Here is a 13,892-nt window from a genome sequence, read left to right on the forward strand (position 1 = left end):
CAAAAGGCTCCATTTGATCTAAATGGATTAAATTGGAAAGGGAGATGTGAGAAAATAATGGATTGTTCCAAATGTAATGTATTCATGAGGTGAGAAAATGACCTAAAGCAGTGTTTGTGTTGTCTTCATGAAACATGTCATTTTCCTTAGCATTTATCTCTTTGTTTCTTCTTCTACTAAGGCTTTGCTGCTTATGACTTTAGACTTAACATCTGCCTTTTAAATTCAAAATAAAATGCATCGACTTCTAGTCTCCCTGCTTGGAAAAAAAACTGGTCATTGCTGGTCTTGAGCTGGACTAGCTGGTCTCCCAACGACCAAGCTGGCATTCTGCTGGTTTAGCTGATCAGCCAGCTGGTCTCCCAGCCTGACCAAGTGGCAGGTGCCCAAACTCCCTCTAAAACCAGCAAACCAGACCAGCCTAAACACCCTTGGAGACCAACTAATACCAGAAAACCAGCTTTAGCTAATTTAAGCTGCTTTTTTTCATCAGGGCTGCTAAAACTATCAATAGCTAACCAGTGTAAATGTGAGCTTTCATAAAAGGAGAGCATGTCATGATGAGACAAGTTTATCAAAATAGATGTTTTGGTTGCACTTTATTTTACAGTACTTTCAGCATACTTGCTGTGTACTTTCCCAGGGAAGTACTGAGCAATATTAAGTAACTACAATTACTTAATATGGGTTAAGGTTAGGTTTGGGGTTAGGTTTAGGGTTAGTACCTAGTAATTACTGTAGTTGTTGTAACTATATAGTAAGTAAATGTAGAACAGTACTGAAAAATAAAGTGCTACTGAAGTTTTTAATGTGAACACTATGGAGAGCAAAGCAGGAAGCTTTGTTAGCGGCATGTTTATTATCGAAGTGATTGAACAGGAAATTCTCCTGCTTGTGTTCCTTAGATTAGATTAACATATCTGCTCTGGAAAGCCCTGTGTAAACAGCCTGTACAGATGTCCTTTTGGAGATAACAGCTATCTTCCTAAGTTGTTTCCGCACTTGGACAGAGAAATGCCCATTAAGCAAATGCACTGTGTGGATCCTGGGCTCATGAGAATACTTAATGTATTGGCATGGTTTAACCAAAGCTGCTTTTGCTGCATTTCTCACACATCAAAGACATTTGGACACCCTGGTCACATGCAGAGAGATAAAATGTCACATCTTGTACATTTGAATTGGATTAAATTGGAATTTTCTGTGTCAGTGATGAGGTGACAAACCGTGGTGTGGATTTCCTTTTCTTAAAAACCCAATAAAAGGCTTCCTGAGTTCCAATTTCTTTGCTGTGTTGATGTATTTGCTATTGAAAGAGGAAGTTGGGGCAGGCATATTGAAAGCATGTCCCTTTTAAAAAAAAATATTGATAGCCTTTAGTTAACTTCACAGCCATGAACCATGATTTGCTACTTGCTATTGCTGGTCAGAGGCAGGTGATACTGGGGAAGGGATGTTGAACTCCAATACTGACTTCATAGGGTCTTTAATATGCAGGAAAATAGTTTTATCCTGGATCAAACAAATTGAAAACCGGACAGTCCTTTTAATTATTGCTTTATGAGCTACTTTATATGCTAGTTCCTACCATAGTGTAGTTGTGAGCAACGTTCAGAAGGTCCATGCATCCATGAGCATCAGCAAACGAACGGATCCCCAGGCAGTTGGACGGGTGCAGTTGTTTCATCAGAAAACTGCAGCAAACTTGAATGACTTGTGAGAGCTGGAGGAGACAAGCAGCAGCTAAAAGACTTTCAATTGTCTCCTCTTTTAGCTCCAGTACTCCTGTGCATTCGGAGAAAAGAATAGAATATGCAAGAAGCCTTTCGATAAACAAACAGAGGGTCATCAGAATTATTCCAGAAATACAATGTGTGTTGATTTCATGTTTGAAGTGTGTAGACTGTTGATTGTTAAATAATTAGGTGACAAAGAAAGAATGAAATAAAGAACAGAAAATTCTAAAAGGCACTAATGATTGCTGGTAATGATTCTGCATAGTCGAACAGTTAACTGAACATAGGCATTATAATGCTCTATGTATTACACTGTATACTACTAATGCACAAGTAAATGGCCCCCAAGTGAAATGTAGATTCTTACCGGTATATGCAAATTGAACTAGTGCTCTCAGTGCCTCAGGATCAACACCCTCCATTTTAATTTCCTCTTGTTTCGCCTCCCTCACATCATTGGTGAACATGGCAGCAAAGTAGTCTGACACTGCACTCAGGACAAGTCTGCAAATAATTGTGCGAATCGTTTATATATGTAACTGCATACTTCACTGTAAACCTGAACAACTTCTTAAGAGTTGCGTACGTGGAAAATTCCTCCGCTACAAAAACATTCAATTCAGCGCAGTATTAGCTATTTTCACCAGGTTGTTTCATGCAGCTCTGGGTTGATGTTGATTGAGCTCAGTGTCGAACTGGGATGCGCAGTAGACTGTGGCTACGGAGAATTTTCTGGCAGATTAGCATCAAAACATTCAGTGGTTGAGAGAGTTCACACTCTCAATAGTTTGAAATACATTGCTTCATGTAGGACAGTTTTGAAACATTTTGAAATTTGAATATCCATCCTTAAAGTTAACAGAGAGGTATAATTAAAGCTTTAACCCTTAGAGACCCAAAGCATTGATATTGATTATGTTTTTGTTCTTTTCTTTTTAAAGTGTTTTTAGAAAGCCACTGAAATATGTGGGTATAAAATTGGGAAAACTTTGAAAAAATTGCATCTTTGCAAAAATTTCACCACAGTCCTAATTACAGTGCATCCGGAAAGTATTCACAGCGCTTCACTTTTTCCACATTTTGTTATGTTACAGCCTTATTCCAAAATGGATTAAATTCATTATTTTCCTCAAAATTCTACAAACAATACCCCATAATGACAACGTAAAAGAAGTTTGTTTGAAATCTTTGCAAATTTATTAAAAACAAAAAACGAAAAAAATCACATGTACATAAGTATTCACAGTCTTTGCCATGACACTCAAAATTGAGCTCAGGTGCATCCTGTTTCCACTGATCATCCTTGAGATGTTTCTACAACTTGATTGGAGTCCACCTGTGGTAAATTCAGTTGATTGGACATGATTTGGAAAGGCACACACCTGTCTATATAAGGTCCCACAGTTAACAGTGCATGTCAGAGCACAAACCAAGCCATGAAGTGCAAGGAATTGTTTGTAGACCTCCGAGACAGGATTGTATCGAGGCACAGATCTGGGGAAGGGTACAGAAAAATTTCTGCAACATTGAAGTTCCCAATGAGCACAGTGGCCTCCATCATCTGTAAATGGAAGAAGTTTGGAACCACCAGGACTCTTCCTAGAGCTGATCGCCCGGCCAAACTGAGCAATCGGTGGAGAAGGGCCTTAGTCAGGGAGGTGACCAAGAACCCGATGGTCACTCTGACAGAGCTCCAGCATTTCTTTGTGGAGAGAGGAGAAACTTCCAGAAGAACAACCATCTCTGCAGCACTCCACCAATCAGGCCTATATGGTAGAGTGGCCAGACGGAAGCCACTCCTCTGTAAATGGCACATGACAGCCCGCCTGGAGTTTGCCAAAAGGCACCTGAAGGACTCTCAGACCATGAGAAACAAAGATTGAACTCTTTGGCCTGAATGGCAAGCGTCATGTCTGGAGGAAACCAGGCACCGCTCATCACCTGGCCAATACCATCCCTACAGTGAAGCATGGTGGTGGCAGCATCATGCTGTGGGGATGTTTTTCTGCGGCAGGAACTGGGAGACTAGTCAGGATCAAGGGAAAGATGAATGCAGCAATGTACAGAGACATCCTTGATGAAAACCTGCTCCAGAGCGCTCTGGACCTCAGACTGGGGCCAAGGTTCATCTTCCAACAGGACAATGACCCTAAGCACACAGCCATGATAACAAAAGAGTGGCTACGGGACAACTCTGTGAATGTCCCTGAGTGGCCCAGCCAGAGCCCAGACTTGAACCCGATTGAACATCTCTGGAGAGATCTGAAAATGGCTGTGCACCGACGCTCCCCATCCAACCTGATGTAGCTTGAGAGGTCCTGCAAAGAAGAATGGGAGAAACTGCCCAAAAATAGGTGTGCCAAGCTTGTAGCATCATACTCAAAAAGACTTGAGGCTGTAATTGGTGCCAAAGGTGCTTCAACAAAGTATTGAGCAAAGGCTGTGAATCCTTATGTACATGTGATTTTTTTCGTTTTTTATTTTTAATAAATTTGCAAATATTTCAAACAAACTTCTTTCACGTTGTCATTTTGGGGTATTGTTTGTAGAATTTTGAGGAAAATAATTAATTTAATCCATTTTGGAATAAGGATGTAACATAACAAAATGTGGAAAAAGTGAAGCGCTGTGAATACATTCCGGATGCACTGTATGCATATAAGTAACATGCTTTTTGACCTCTCCAGCTTACCAGCAAGCTAGAAGGATGAAATGTTTATATTTGTGTCAGAGCAGCCCAATAAAATTTAATGATCCAAGGGTATTCCTACATCTCACTGACACCCTTGTTTAGTTCATGAATATGCATGTTTACTCATAGGCCTCCAGCAGTTGTTTTGACCTTTGCAAAAATGGCAGTAAGCTGGTATGCTTACATTTTTATATGTACATCTCAGAGCAGACCTCTGACACTTCTACAGATTGCACATCACTGACCCCCAGTAAAGTACATAAAATGCATATTTACAGGCCCGCTATTAAGTTGGTCCAACCTTTAAAAAGAGCCTTTCCAGTAAACTAGACAGCTGAAACTTGAACATGTTTAACTTAGACTCCTCTGACACTTAAATTAGTCTATATATATATACAGTAGATACTATATAGTATATGTATATAGATGCTTTTGCAAATAGAACTAAACATGTTGGAATTGAAACAGAAATCGTTTTAGTCGGCAGGAGACCATATTGTGTGACTTTGGCATGCTGAACGATTCAAATTGTAGTCTGAGCTGCATGTTGTTGTGTGGATGTAGTTTTAACCCATATTTAGTGAAAAATAATAATTATTTAATTGGAGTATTATTTAATTGGTTTAAACGTGTTGCAGTTTTGCTACTGTGGGTCACTGGGGGTTAATTCTAACATTAAGTTAGTATGCTAAAAGTTCAATCTGCAAAACTTAATGAGGAATATTATAAAGACGTCTCTTTTGATGATCTAATGATTCTGTAAAGTGCATGCACTGAATTTTAAACAGTATTCCATTTTGTACTGTTCATCTGTCTATTTTTGCAGAACTGAAAGAAGATTTTAAAGTAAGATGATTTGATCCAGTGGAGACTCACCTGTGGGCGGGGATCTTTTGATCTCCTGCTATCAAAAGTACATCACACAGCTGCTTGTGCTGAAGATAGGTCTCCATCTTTCGAAAGGTCTGTTCCGCATGGTTTGTGGCCTGGAAAAACTCATCTGAACAATTGGAGCTCATCCTAGAGAAACTGCTCACAGCCAACCTGTGGGAAAGAGGAAGACCGGAATTAAGTTGGGACTGAGCAATGTGCACTTCTGTCAGTTTGATGTGGCTATTTGATCCAGATGAGTGTCAAGGAGAACTTAACTAACACCTGCAAAAGCTGCTGTGTCCACCTGTGACATTTTATTTTCACCTCGATTGACCCCTCAATTCAGGGGGTCCTCAGACTTCCACTGAGCTATGGGTCATGTTGGAGAAATGTGCTTACATTGTGGAGGACCTTGAGTAATATACATGTGCTATTCAAGCTGTGGAGTTTAGAGAACACTTTAATAGTTTCACATTTCCATCATTTGTGTACATATGCCTCAAAATGTGTATTATATAGGTACAGTGGAGTCGTAAAGTCAGAGACCACTTATGACTTATGAATTTGTTTGACAAATTATATTATCAATGTTAAAACTGAGTGCAAAGTTAAATAAACAAAATAAAAAATTACATTTTCAGAATTTCTTAGTAGTTTGAATGTCTTGCTTTTTATGCACTTGATTTGGCATGGACTTCACAAATTTGTCCAATACCTGATGATCCCTATTATCCCAGCATGATTTGATAATGTTCCAAAGAGCTTCTAGTATGCTTCATAGGAAGCATGGAAATCTGACCTTTCGTACAAAGAATTTAACAGTCAATGTCACATATGCGTTTATTTGGTTAGTGACCTAGAAATACTGCAGAATCTTAAATATTTCTCATTCATTTTGTTATAATGATCTTTGTTTTACATTTCTTTTTAGGTTTCTATTTATTTACAAGTTTAAATTAGATTTTGAATCCCAGGTTTGGATGAATGTGGACTTTTCAAACCCACTTTTTGTATTATTTGGACATGCAGAAGCAATGGACTATTTGACTGTCACCATGTTGTTTGATGAAGTTTTGTGTATGCATGAATTCTACACTGTGCAAAAGTCATAAAACATTCTTTATTTTATTTTTTTTTTTTTTTTTTTTCATGCATACCAGTTGGACATTAGTGATTCTCTGCATATCTTCCTTCACACTTGTCAGAGCTATAACTGAAACCATTAGAGCCAAACTCCATATAAATGGACTGAAATCCAGAGTTTTCCAAAGGGGCAGATTACCATTTGCACAAACTTTAATGTTTTATTTATTTAGATGCCTGGGACTTTATGGGGATCTGGTCTCTTCATAAAGCTTTGGTAATGTAAATTCTGAGCTGCTTTCCCTGCAGACCGGTAGATTATAAGCCATTGTGCTGCATCTGAATAATCCTCCTGACTCACGGCAAACAATCTAAACCCTTTATTTTGCTGTCCTCCATGGAACAAATCATCATCTGGCATTTAACCAGCCCATAATACTGTTCAAAGAGTCTAGCTGAGTGAAGTACAGAAGAGCAGTACATTTTGATTACTTTTCTGTAATATACGTCATAGAGAAGGACATTTTCAAAAACTACCAATTATGCATTATGTAGCAGAGTTGTATATTAGCACCACTGAATGCTGCTTGTCCAATCAAATTACAGCACTGGAATGAACTGTAAAAATTATTTTCATAACAGCACGTTCTATTGTCCACTTTATCTTTTAACAACAGTCCCAAAGCCCAAAGATGGGAGTGAAAATTAAGCACCTGCTAAAATGGTATGATCTCATTAAAGTTTTAATTAGTGAGTAAATCCCAGTGAAACCTGTGGTCATTGGATCAATGGATTTGTGAACTGTGACTCTGTCCTTAGAGTAAACGCATAAAGCAGAATTTCTCCCATGTCCTCGACTTGGAGGGCAGATGTACTGCATTATAGGAGCTAGTTTTCGACAATACAGCAGCACAAATCATCTTAATTCACTCTCTATTTATAGCAAAGCAGAGCGAAATGTACCTGTGAAAAATTGTCTATTGGCCCATTTGTAAATATGGAGCTGGCTTGCCGTGTGTTGGTTTGATGAGCAAGGTGACTCTTATATGGAATACATTTATTTATCTCTCTGTTGAGCTGTCAGTGGTAGGTGATCACACTGATATTTACAAGCTGAGGGGGGTTGCCTTCTAAACCTTTAAAATGGTCCTGGGTTGCTCTAATCTAGGCTGTCTGGCTGAAGGATCATATAAAATAGTCCTATATTTCACATAGAGTTTAGGCCATGCAGACACATGGGTTATTCTAAATCCTGTATGTTTGCATGCTTCCTTTTATTCTGTTCTGTTATTACAATCCACACAAAAAGTGAATGGTTGAATAAGCCACTAGAGAAACAATTTATGTACTCATTAAATGTTTCATTTTTGCTTCTGTGTGGTGCTTTGGTTATTGGTTTTTAAGGCTGATAGCTGCTGATGTTACACAAGGCAATCAAGTGTTAAAGAAGACATTAAAACTACATTAGATTCTTTACATTATGCCAACATGTTCTTGTGATTTAAAAGGTGTGCATTTGCAGCTGTAAGTCATTTAGACATTTATAACAGTGTTTATGTTGTGTGGATGGCAAAGGCTACCAGACTTAGACTCATTCTGGTCATTATTGGGTTGTTTTTAATGGTAAATAGATGGGTAATTTATCTCCCTGACATTTTGGCACAGCGCTGGTTGTACTGAATAAAAAATAAGCCAACATATAAGGGGTAGTAAAACCTAGATACATTATTTTTGCTCAAAGGAATTCTGAGAGGACTTTTTATGTCTACCAATACCAGAGAACCTGAAAGGCTGTAAATTTACTGAAAATTTTTCTTTCTGCCTGTGAAATTGGCTTTTTATATAAAGGGTAAGGTATGTCATTACAAGCCACAGTGCACCTGAAAAATGATGTATAGCAAGTAAATGCAAACATTTTTTAAACCCATGAATAAGTGTCTGACTTGCCTACATTTTTAAATGTATATTATAACATATAACAAAGTTTATTGAATAAATGCTACACATTTATTATGTTTAATTATTACTCATTTTTATCTGTATATCGTTGTTGCTTTTGTTTCTTTGATTTAATCTCTTTGTTGTTGATGATAATACAATTACATCAGAACACTACTTGTGGCTTAATAAATCTGTGTATAATTATGCACTAAGACCAGGAGGAATGATCAACTCAATAGTTGAAACTATTGTTATATTTTTAACACTATTTACTCACATCTCTGTTGGTTGCAGGATGGATCTATTTGTTGTGTTGTGGTGCATTACACAACTCATTAAATATCCATATCAATACAGTGTTGTGAGCACTTATTGGACTTGAACTGTGGGACTCCATTCAACCAGATCAATCACAAGTGGGCAGTTGTTACAGTTACCTGAGCGTACAGAACAGCCTACTAACAGATTCAAATGCTATTTCAAGAACATATATTGTGTAGAGCTAATCAAATGCTTCACCAGATTTTAAAAACATTAGTTCCATTCTCTCAAAAGAAGATGCATATATTAAATATAGCAGCTCTGAGGCTCTTTTTTCTTAAAAGCAGCCATTTGTTTAAGTGCACTTGCACTGTATATCTTACAGTATATTTACTTAACTGATCAATACTATTAACAAAAATGTTTAAAACAGACAACGGTGTGACATTGTTTTTTTTTTTTTTTTTTGTGCTTCATTAATAATGTAGTCCATGTCAATAATCGTAAAAAAATAAAAATAAAAATAAAATTTTGTTTCACAGAGTGAAGCTCGAAGTGGTTTTGATCCAATCAGAATCTCACTAGGAGTCAGGTCTAAATTATTTTTCAAGGATCTTATATTAAAATATTTTTCAGCATCTCTGCCCATGTTTACTCTGTGCATGTATATGGTTGGCCTTTCAAGAAATAGCTGCTGGCTGGTTGCAAACATACTGAAGCTGCTCTAAGTGATTTTATTTGGCAGAATCCTGTTCCTCATAGAATAGTAAATCAATGCATCTTTCCCAGTTTTTGAAGGTTGCTATTCAGTTATGCACAGTGAACACCTCTTCAGATAGTATATGTGCAGGGTTGCGGAATAACGGAATACATGTAACGGGATTATGTATTTAAAATACAAAATATAAGTAACTGTATTCCACTACAGTTACAATTTAAATCATTGGTAATTAGAATACAGTTACATTCAAAAAGTATTTTGATTACTGAAGAGATTACTTTGCATTTTATTGTCATTTGTTTCATTTAATATTTTGTCCTTTCAGATGGAAAACATTTAAACATATAAATGATGTGATCCAAAGTGCATTTGAACAGTGGTGAAACGTTCTTATGATGTGCCACATTCATACGAGCAGACAGAGAAGTAAGTTTGAAGTAAGTTTGGAGCAGAAGAAATAGAAATAAACCTTGTGTAAATTGTCAGCATTACACTAAGCTAAAATGCTATTTCTAGCCATTTACATTCACATGTTACCAGGTACGATCATATTTTTTCATCAAGAAAATTCACGTTCGATCATAATTTCTAGTAAGACCTTTGATATTAAGGCAAAAATCATATTCTTGATAATAATTTTTGTATTGTTTTCCTGTAAAAATATCTACAAATCCTTAAAACAAGATCAATTTGATTTATCTTGTTTTAGAAACAACACTGCATAAGATATTTAGATTTTTCAGAGAATGTATTTTTAACAAGTGTATTTTGTCTTACTGTACTGGCAGAGTTTTTATAGTCAAAACAAGTGAAAAAAATCTACCAGTGCTGAAGAAGTAATCCAAAGTATTTAGAATACGTTACTGACCTTGAGTAATCTAACGGAATACATTACAAATTACATTTTACAGCATGTATTCTGTAATATGTAGTGGAATACATTTCAAAAGTAACCCTCCTAACCCTGTATATGTGTATAAACATTTAGCCAGTTGCTTTCCTTTTGTTATTGAACAGGAAGTACTTTTTTCATTGTCAGTGTAAACAATGTTTATTTAGTCTAATTCTGATTATGAATCTTATCTCATTCTGGCCATTTATATATATATATATATACAGGTATATATTAAAAGAATAAGCACAGCAGCATCCCAATAGCCTTCTGAAAAGACCAGCTAAGACAAGCTTCAGCTTCCATGCTGGTCCAAACTGGTTTATGCTGGTTTAGTGGTGGTCTAGCAACCAGCAAAAAAAAAAAAAAAAAATGCATTGTCAACCAGTATGGTCTTTCTAATGAAACCGGCCGAGCAAGTGAGGCTTGCAGGGTATGTTAGTTTAAAAAGCCTGCTAGAGACACCAGCATACCAGCACCTCATGCTGGGGACCAGCATCCAAATTCCAAAACAACAAATGCTGGTGACCAGCAGTGATGGTCTTTTCAACACAATAAGACAAAATAGACAAAATACTGAGTAATTTCAAAACATCTTCATTGCAGCACATAAATGCTTAATTAGGCCAATGCTTGTGATAGTGCAGTTTAATTTTAGTGAATTTTCTGTCCTTACATGCCATGCATATCTTTTAAGCAGCCGGTTTTGTCCAACACACAGTATCTGTCATTCTTAAGTTCGAGATTGAAAAGTAGAATAAAAAGCTTTACGCGTCTAACAGACAATTCCATTATAACAAACTCTAAAAGAGGATTACAGCTATCTGTGTTTCCTCAAAGGCGTGAGCAGAAATCAACTTTATCACCCAACAGCTTAACTGAGGCTTCATTCAGCATTCTCACCCACTGTCTTATACATCTGATGTACTGAGTACAGTGGGGGCTCTACCTTATTTTTAAGATGGATTTGTATTCATGTAAACCCAAGGATTTGTGCTGAAGGAACTGTTTTTATGCAGTTCAATTGCTCTGTTCCAGAAGTCAAAGAACATGTCTGTTTAGAGATAAATATCCAACCATCAGCATTCACAGAGTGCTCTGTATTCCTGGGGTCTTTTATCATATGTCCATTTGTCAGAATGGGCATGAATAAACAGATTGAGCATTTCTTGATGGCAATGAATGACATATTGCCTTAATAATCATTTCAATAAAATTACCCCCCTCTACAAGCAATATTTTAAATGAAATTTGCATTGATTATTACAGTGCTTGCAAAGCAGCACAACACTGTTCCCTAAAATATTCTATATTTTACACATTTCTGCAATTAAAATAAGCCAAAACGATTTAAAAAGCAGACTCCATTCAAACTTTTTTAGATAATTTGAGCCTTAGTTCTGCTATTTATTTATTTTTAAATAAACTATATATATCTGTTTTAAGAAATTAAAGATTAAAATTGTAAAAGATCTTCCACTGGATTACATTGATAGAATGTTCTTTAATCAACATCTTACTGACAGCGATGACCTGATTGTAATATTTTCATACTGAAATGTTTTCTTACATCTATTTATTCATCTACATTGCATATAACTATCAATCTCACTTTCAAGTTTCAAGTTTCAAGTTTCAAGTTTTATTGGTCACACACATAACCATACACAGTACAACATGTAGTGAAATTCTTGGTACGACTTTTCTCCCCACAGTGTACGATAAATAAAAAAATTTAAAAAAATAATATATATATATATATATATATATATATATATATATATCTATATGTATATGTAGATAAGGAGTAGAAATAGAAGTAAAAACACAATTAAAAACACAATTTACAACACAATAAAATACACAATAAAATAGGAGAAAGAAGAAATATATACTGTATGTACAAAGTATGCATATGAATATGAAATAGTGCATAATGACAGATGTAGAGGTCTTTCTTAATCTATTATTTTACAAACAACTTTAACAGTATTTTTACTGCCTTGCAAGCACTGGTATTTCCTTAATGAAATGCAAATCTAGCTTTGTGTGCAATCATATTTTTAAAATAGGCACCCAAAATAATATAAAAAATAACACTCTGTTAGCTAGAGTCTATATGGGCTTCTTATTGTTTGCTTTGAGCTCTAATGAGCTTTAATTTAAGCACAATGACAAATTTGGGGTTATTAGCCATAGAAACCTCTTTAACAAGGAAAGCTGTGTAGGCATTGAACAGTTTGGCCCTTTGTGACTGTGAGTGCATAAAAATTGCTACTGCTGGACCAATCAAAATAAGTTATTGCCTCAACATGCCTTCCTAGCTATTTATGAATTCCACTTGACAAAAACTGTAGAACTGTCAACATAATTTCAACCTATATTGAATAAATGAAAGGTTTGGCTGGTCAGAAATTGATTAATTCCCCCAAAGTTATGGTATGTATATTCGAGGACACAGTACCACTTTGCTCCAGTCTCAAGTGAGAAAAAATTTATCAAAAGATCAATTGATATACAAGTTGGGTTTTCATCATATTATGTCTTTTTGCATTTATATAATTATATAATTGTTAACAAAATATTATATACAATTGGAGTCTGTATACTATGGCTAAATTGGGTGATTACAATGTAAGCAGGGTGGTGAAATTGTTGAAATATACACTATGCATGAATCTGTTACTAACATGTAAAACTGCTCTGATTCTCCCCCTAGATAATAAAAATGAAGCCAGATGTTTGCTAAGTGTGCTTTTTTCCAGTATCCCCTATTATGCTGAGGCTAATAGACATGTTGACAACCAAAATTATAATTTGATTGAATGTGGAACACTCAGCAATGTTAAGATCATTTATTGCCTGGCTTTAACATATTGACCTCAAATGACAACAAATCCTGGTTTATCAATAATTATGTCAATAGCTGCATTTCAGAAGACAGAGAGCATTCTACTACAGCAAAAAAAAGATGAGTTCTTTTTGTGAGAAATGCAGAAAAATATGTCTTGACTGTGGTGAATATATTGTTTATATTATGTATGTTTTAAACAAAAAACAAATACATACAAATATATTGCATGTATTGCAGTAACAGAGTATAGCCTCCATGATTATAGAATTTATATCGAAATTTAAGACAAGAGAGTGTATGTCTCTTATAGATATTCGTGTGGATGCAAAAAAATAAATAAAATAAAATAAAATAAAAAATGTATGTGAAAATAATTCAAAAAAGTCTATAGAGATTTCCCAAATGAAATAACAGTTTGCAGTCTTGAACCATACACAGATTAATTAATTATCCAAACATGCTGGCACCCTTTGAAAAAAGATTCTGCAGCTGCCATTTATTAAAGCGTTTATAAAAAAGCCCTTTTGAAGTTTGGATATTTCCAGGGCTGTTGTGTGATGTTTTAATTTGGACTCATAAAATCTAATACCCTGACTAATCAATAATCTACAAAAATAAATCTTCAAGCCAAAGTCTGATAAAAAAGCCTGTACAACAATTTCACATCTTGGAGCTCTTAATACAATTTTTGATTGAAATATTGTTCATTTAGTTATTTTCATATTTTACTTGCTCCATCTATTTAATCTTCAGTGGTTTTGATGCGTTTAACCAACTAATTGTTAAGCTGTGCAATCATTTAATGTACAACAGTGGTTTCTCTCTCTCTCTCTCTCTCT

At 35.6% G+C, this 13,892-nt stretch overlaps 1 protein-coding gene across 2 annotated transcripts in view; it reads right to left on the reverse strand.

Moving 5' to 3' along the window:
* LOC127417668 (kelch-like protein 4) overlaps positions 1-13,892 on the reverse strand; it is a 57,401-nt gene that overhangs the window by 33,916 nt on the left and 9,593 nt on the right. For both annotated transcript variants that reach the window (XM_051657803.1, XM_051657802.1), the window contains exons 2-4: positions 5,305-5,472; positions 2,104-2,240; positions 1,589-1,785 (exon numbers count right to left, since the gene is read on the reverse strand). In XM_051657803.1, coding sequence (XP_051513763.1) covers positions 1,589-1,785; positions 2,104-2,240; positions 5,305-5,447 — 477 coding nt within the window. In that variant the 5' untranslated portion in view covers positions 5,448-5,472. The remainder of the gene's footprint in view (positions 1-1,588; positions 1,786-2,103; positions 2,241-5,304; positions 5,473-13,892) is intronic.

The sequence above is a fragment of the Myxocyprinus asiaticus genome, chromosome 27 (genome assembly GCF_019703515.2).
Source record: "Myxocyprinus asiaticus isolate MX2 ecotype Aquarium Trade chromosome 27, UBuf_Myxa_2, whole genome shotgun sequence".
Taxonomy (NCBI): Eukaryota; Metazoa; Chordata; class Actinopteri; order Cypriniformes; family Catostomidae; genus Myxocyprinus; species Myxocyprinus asiaticus.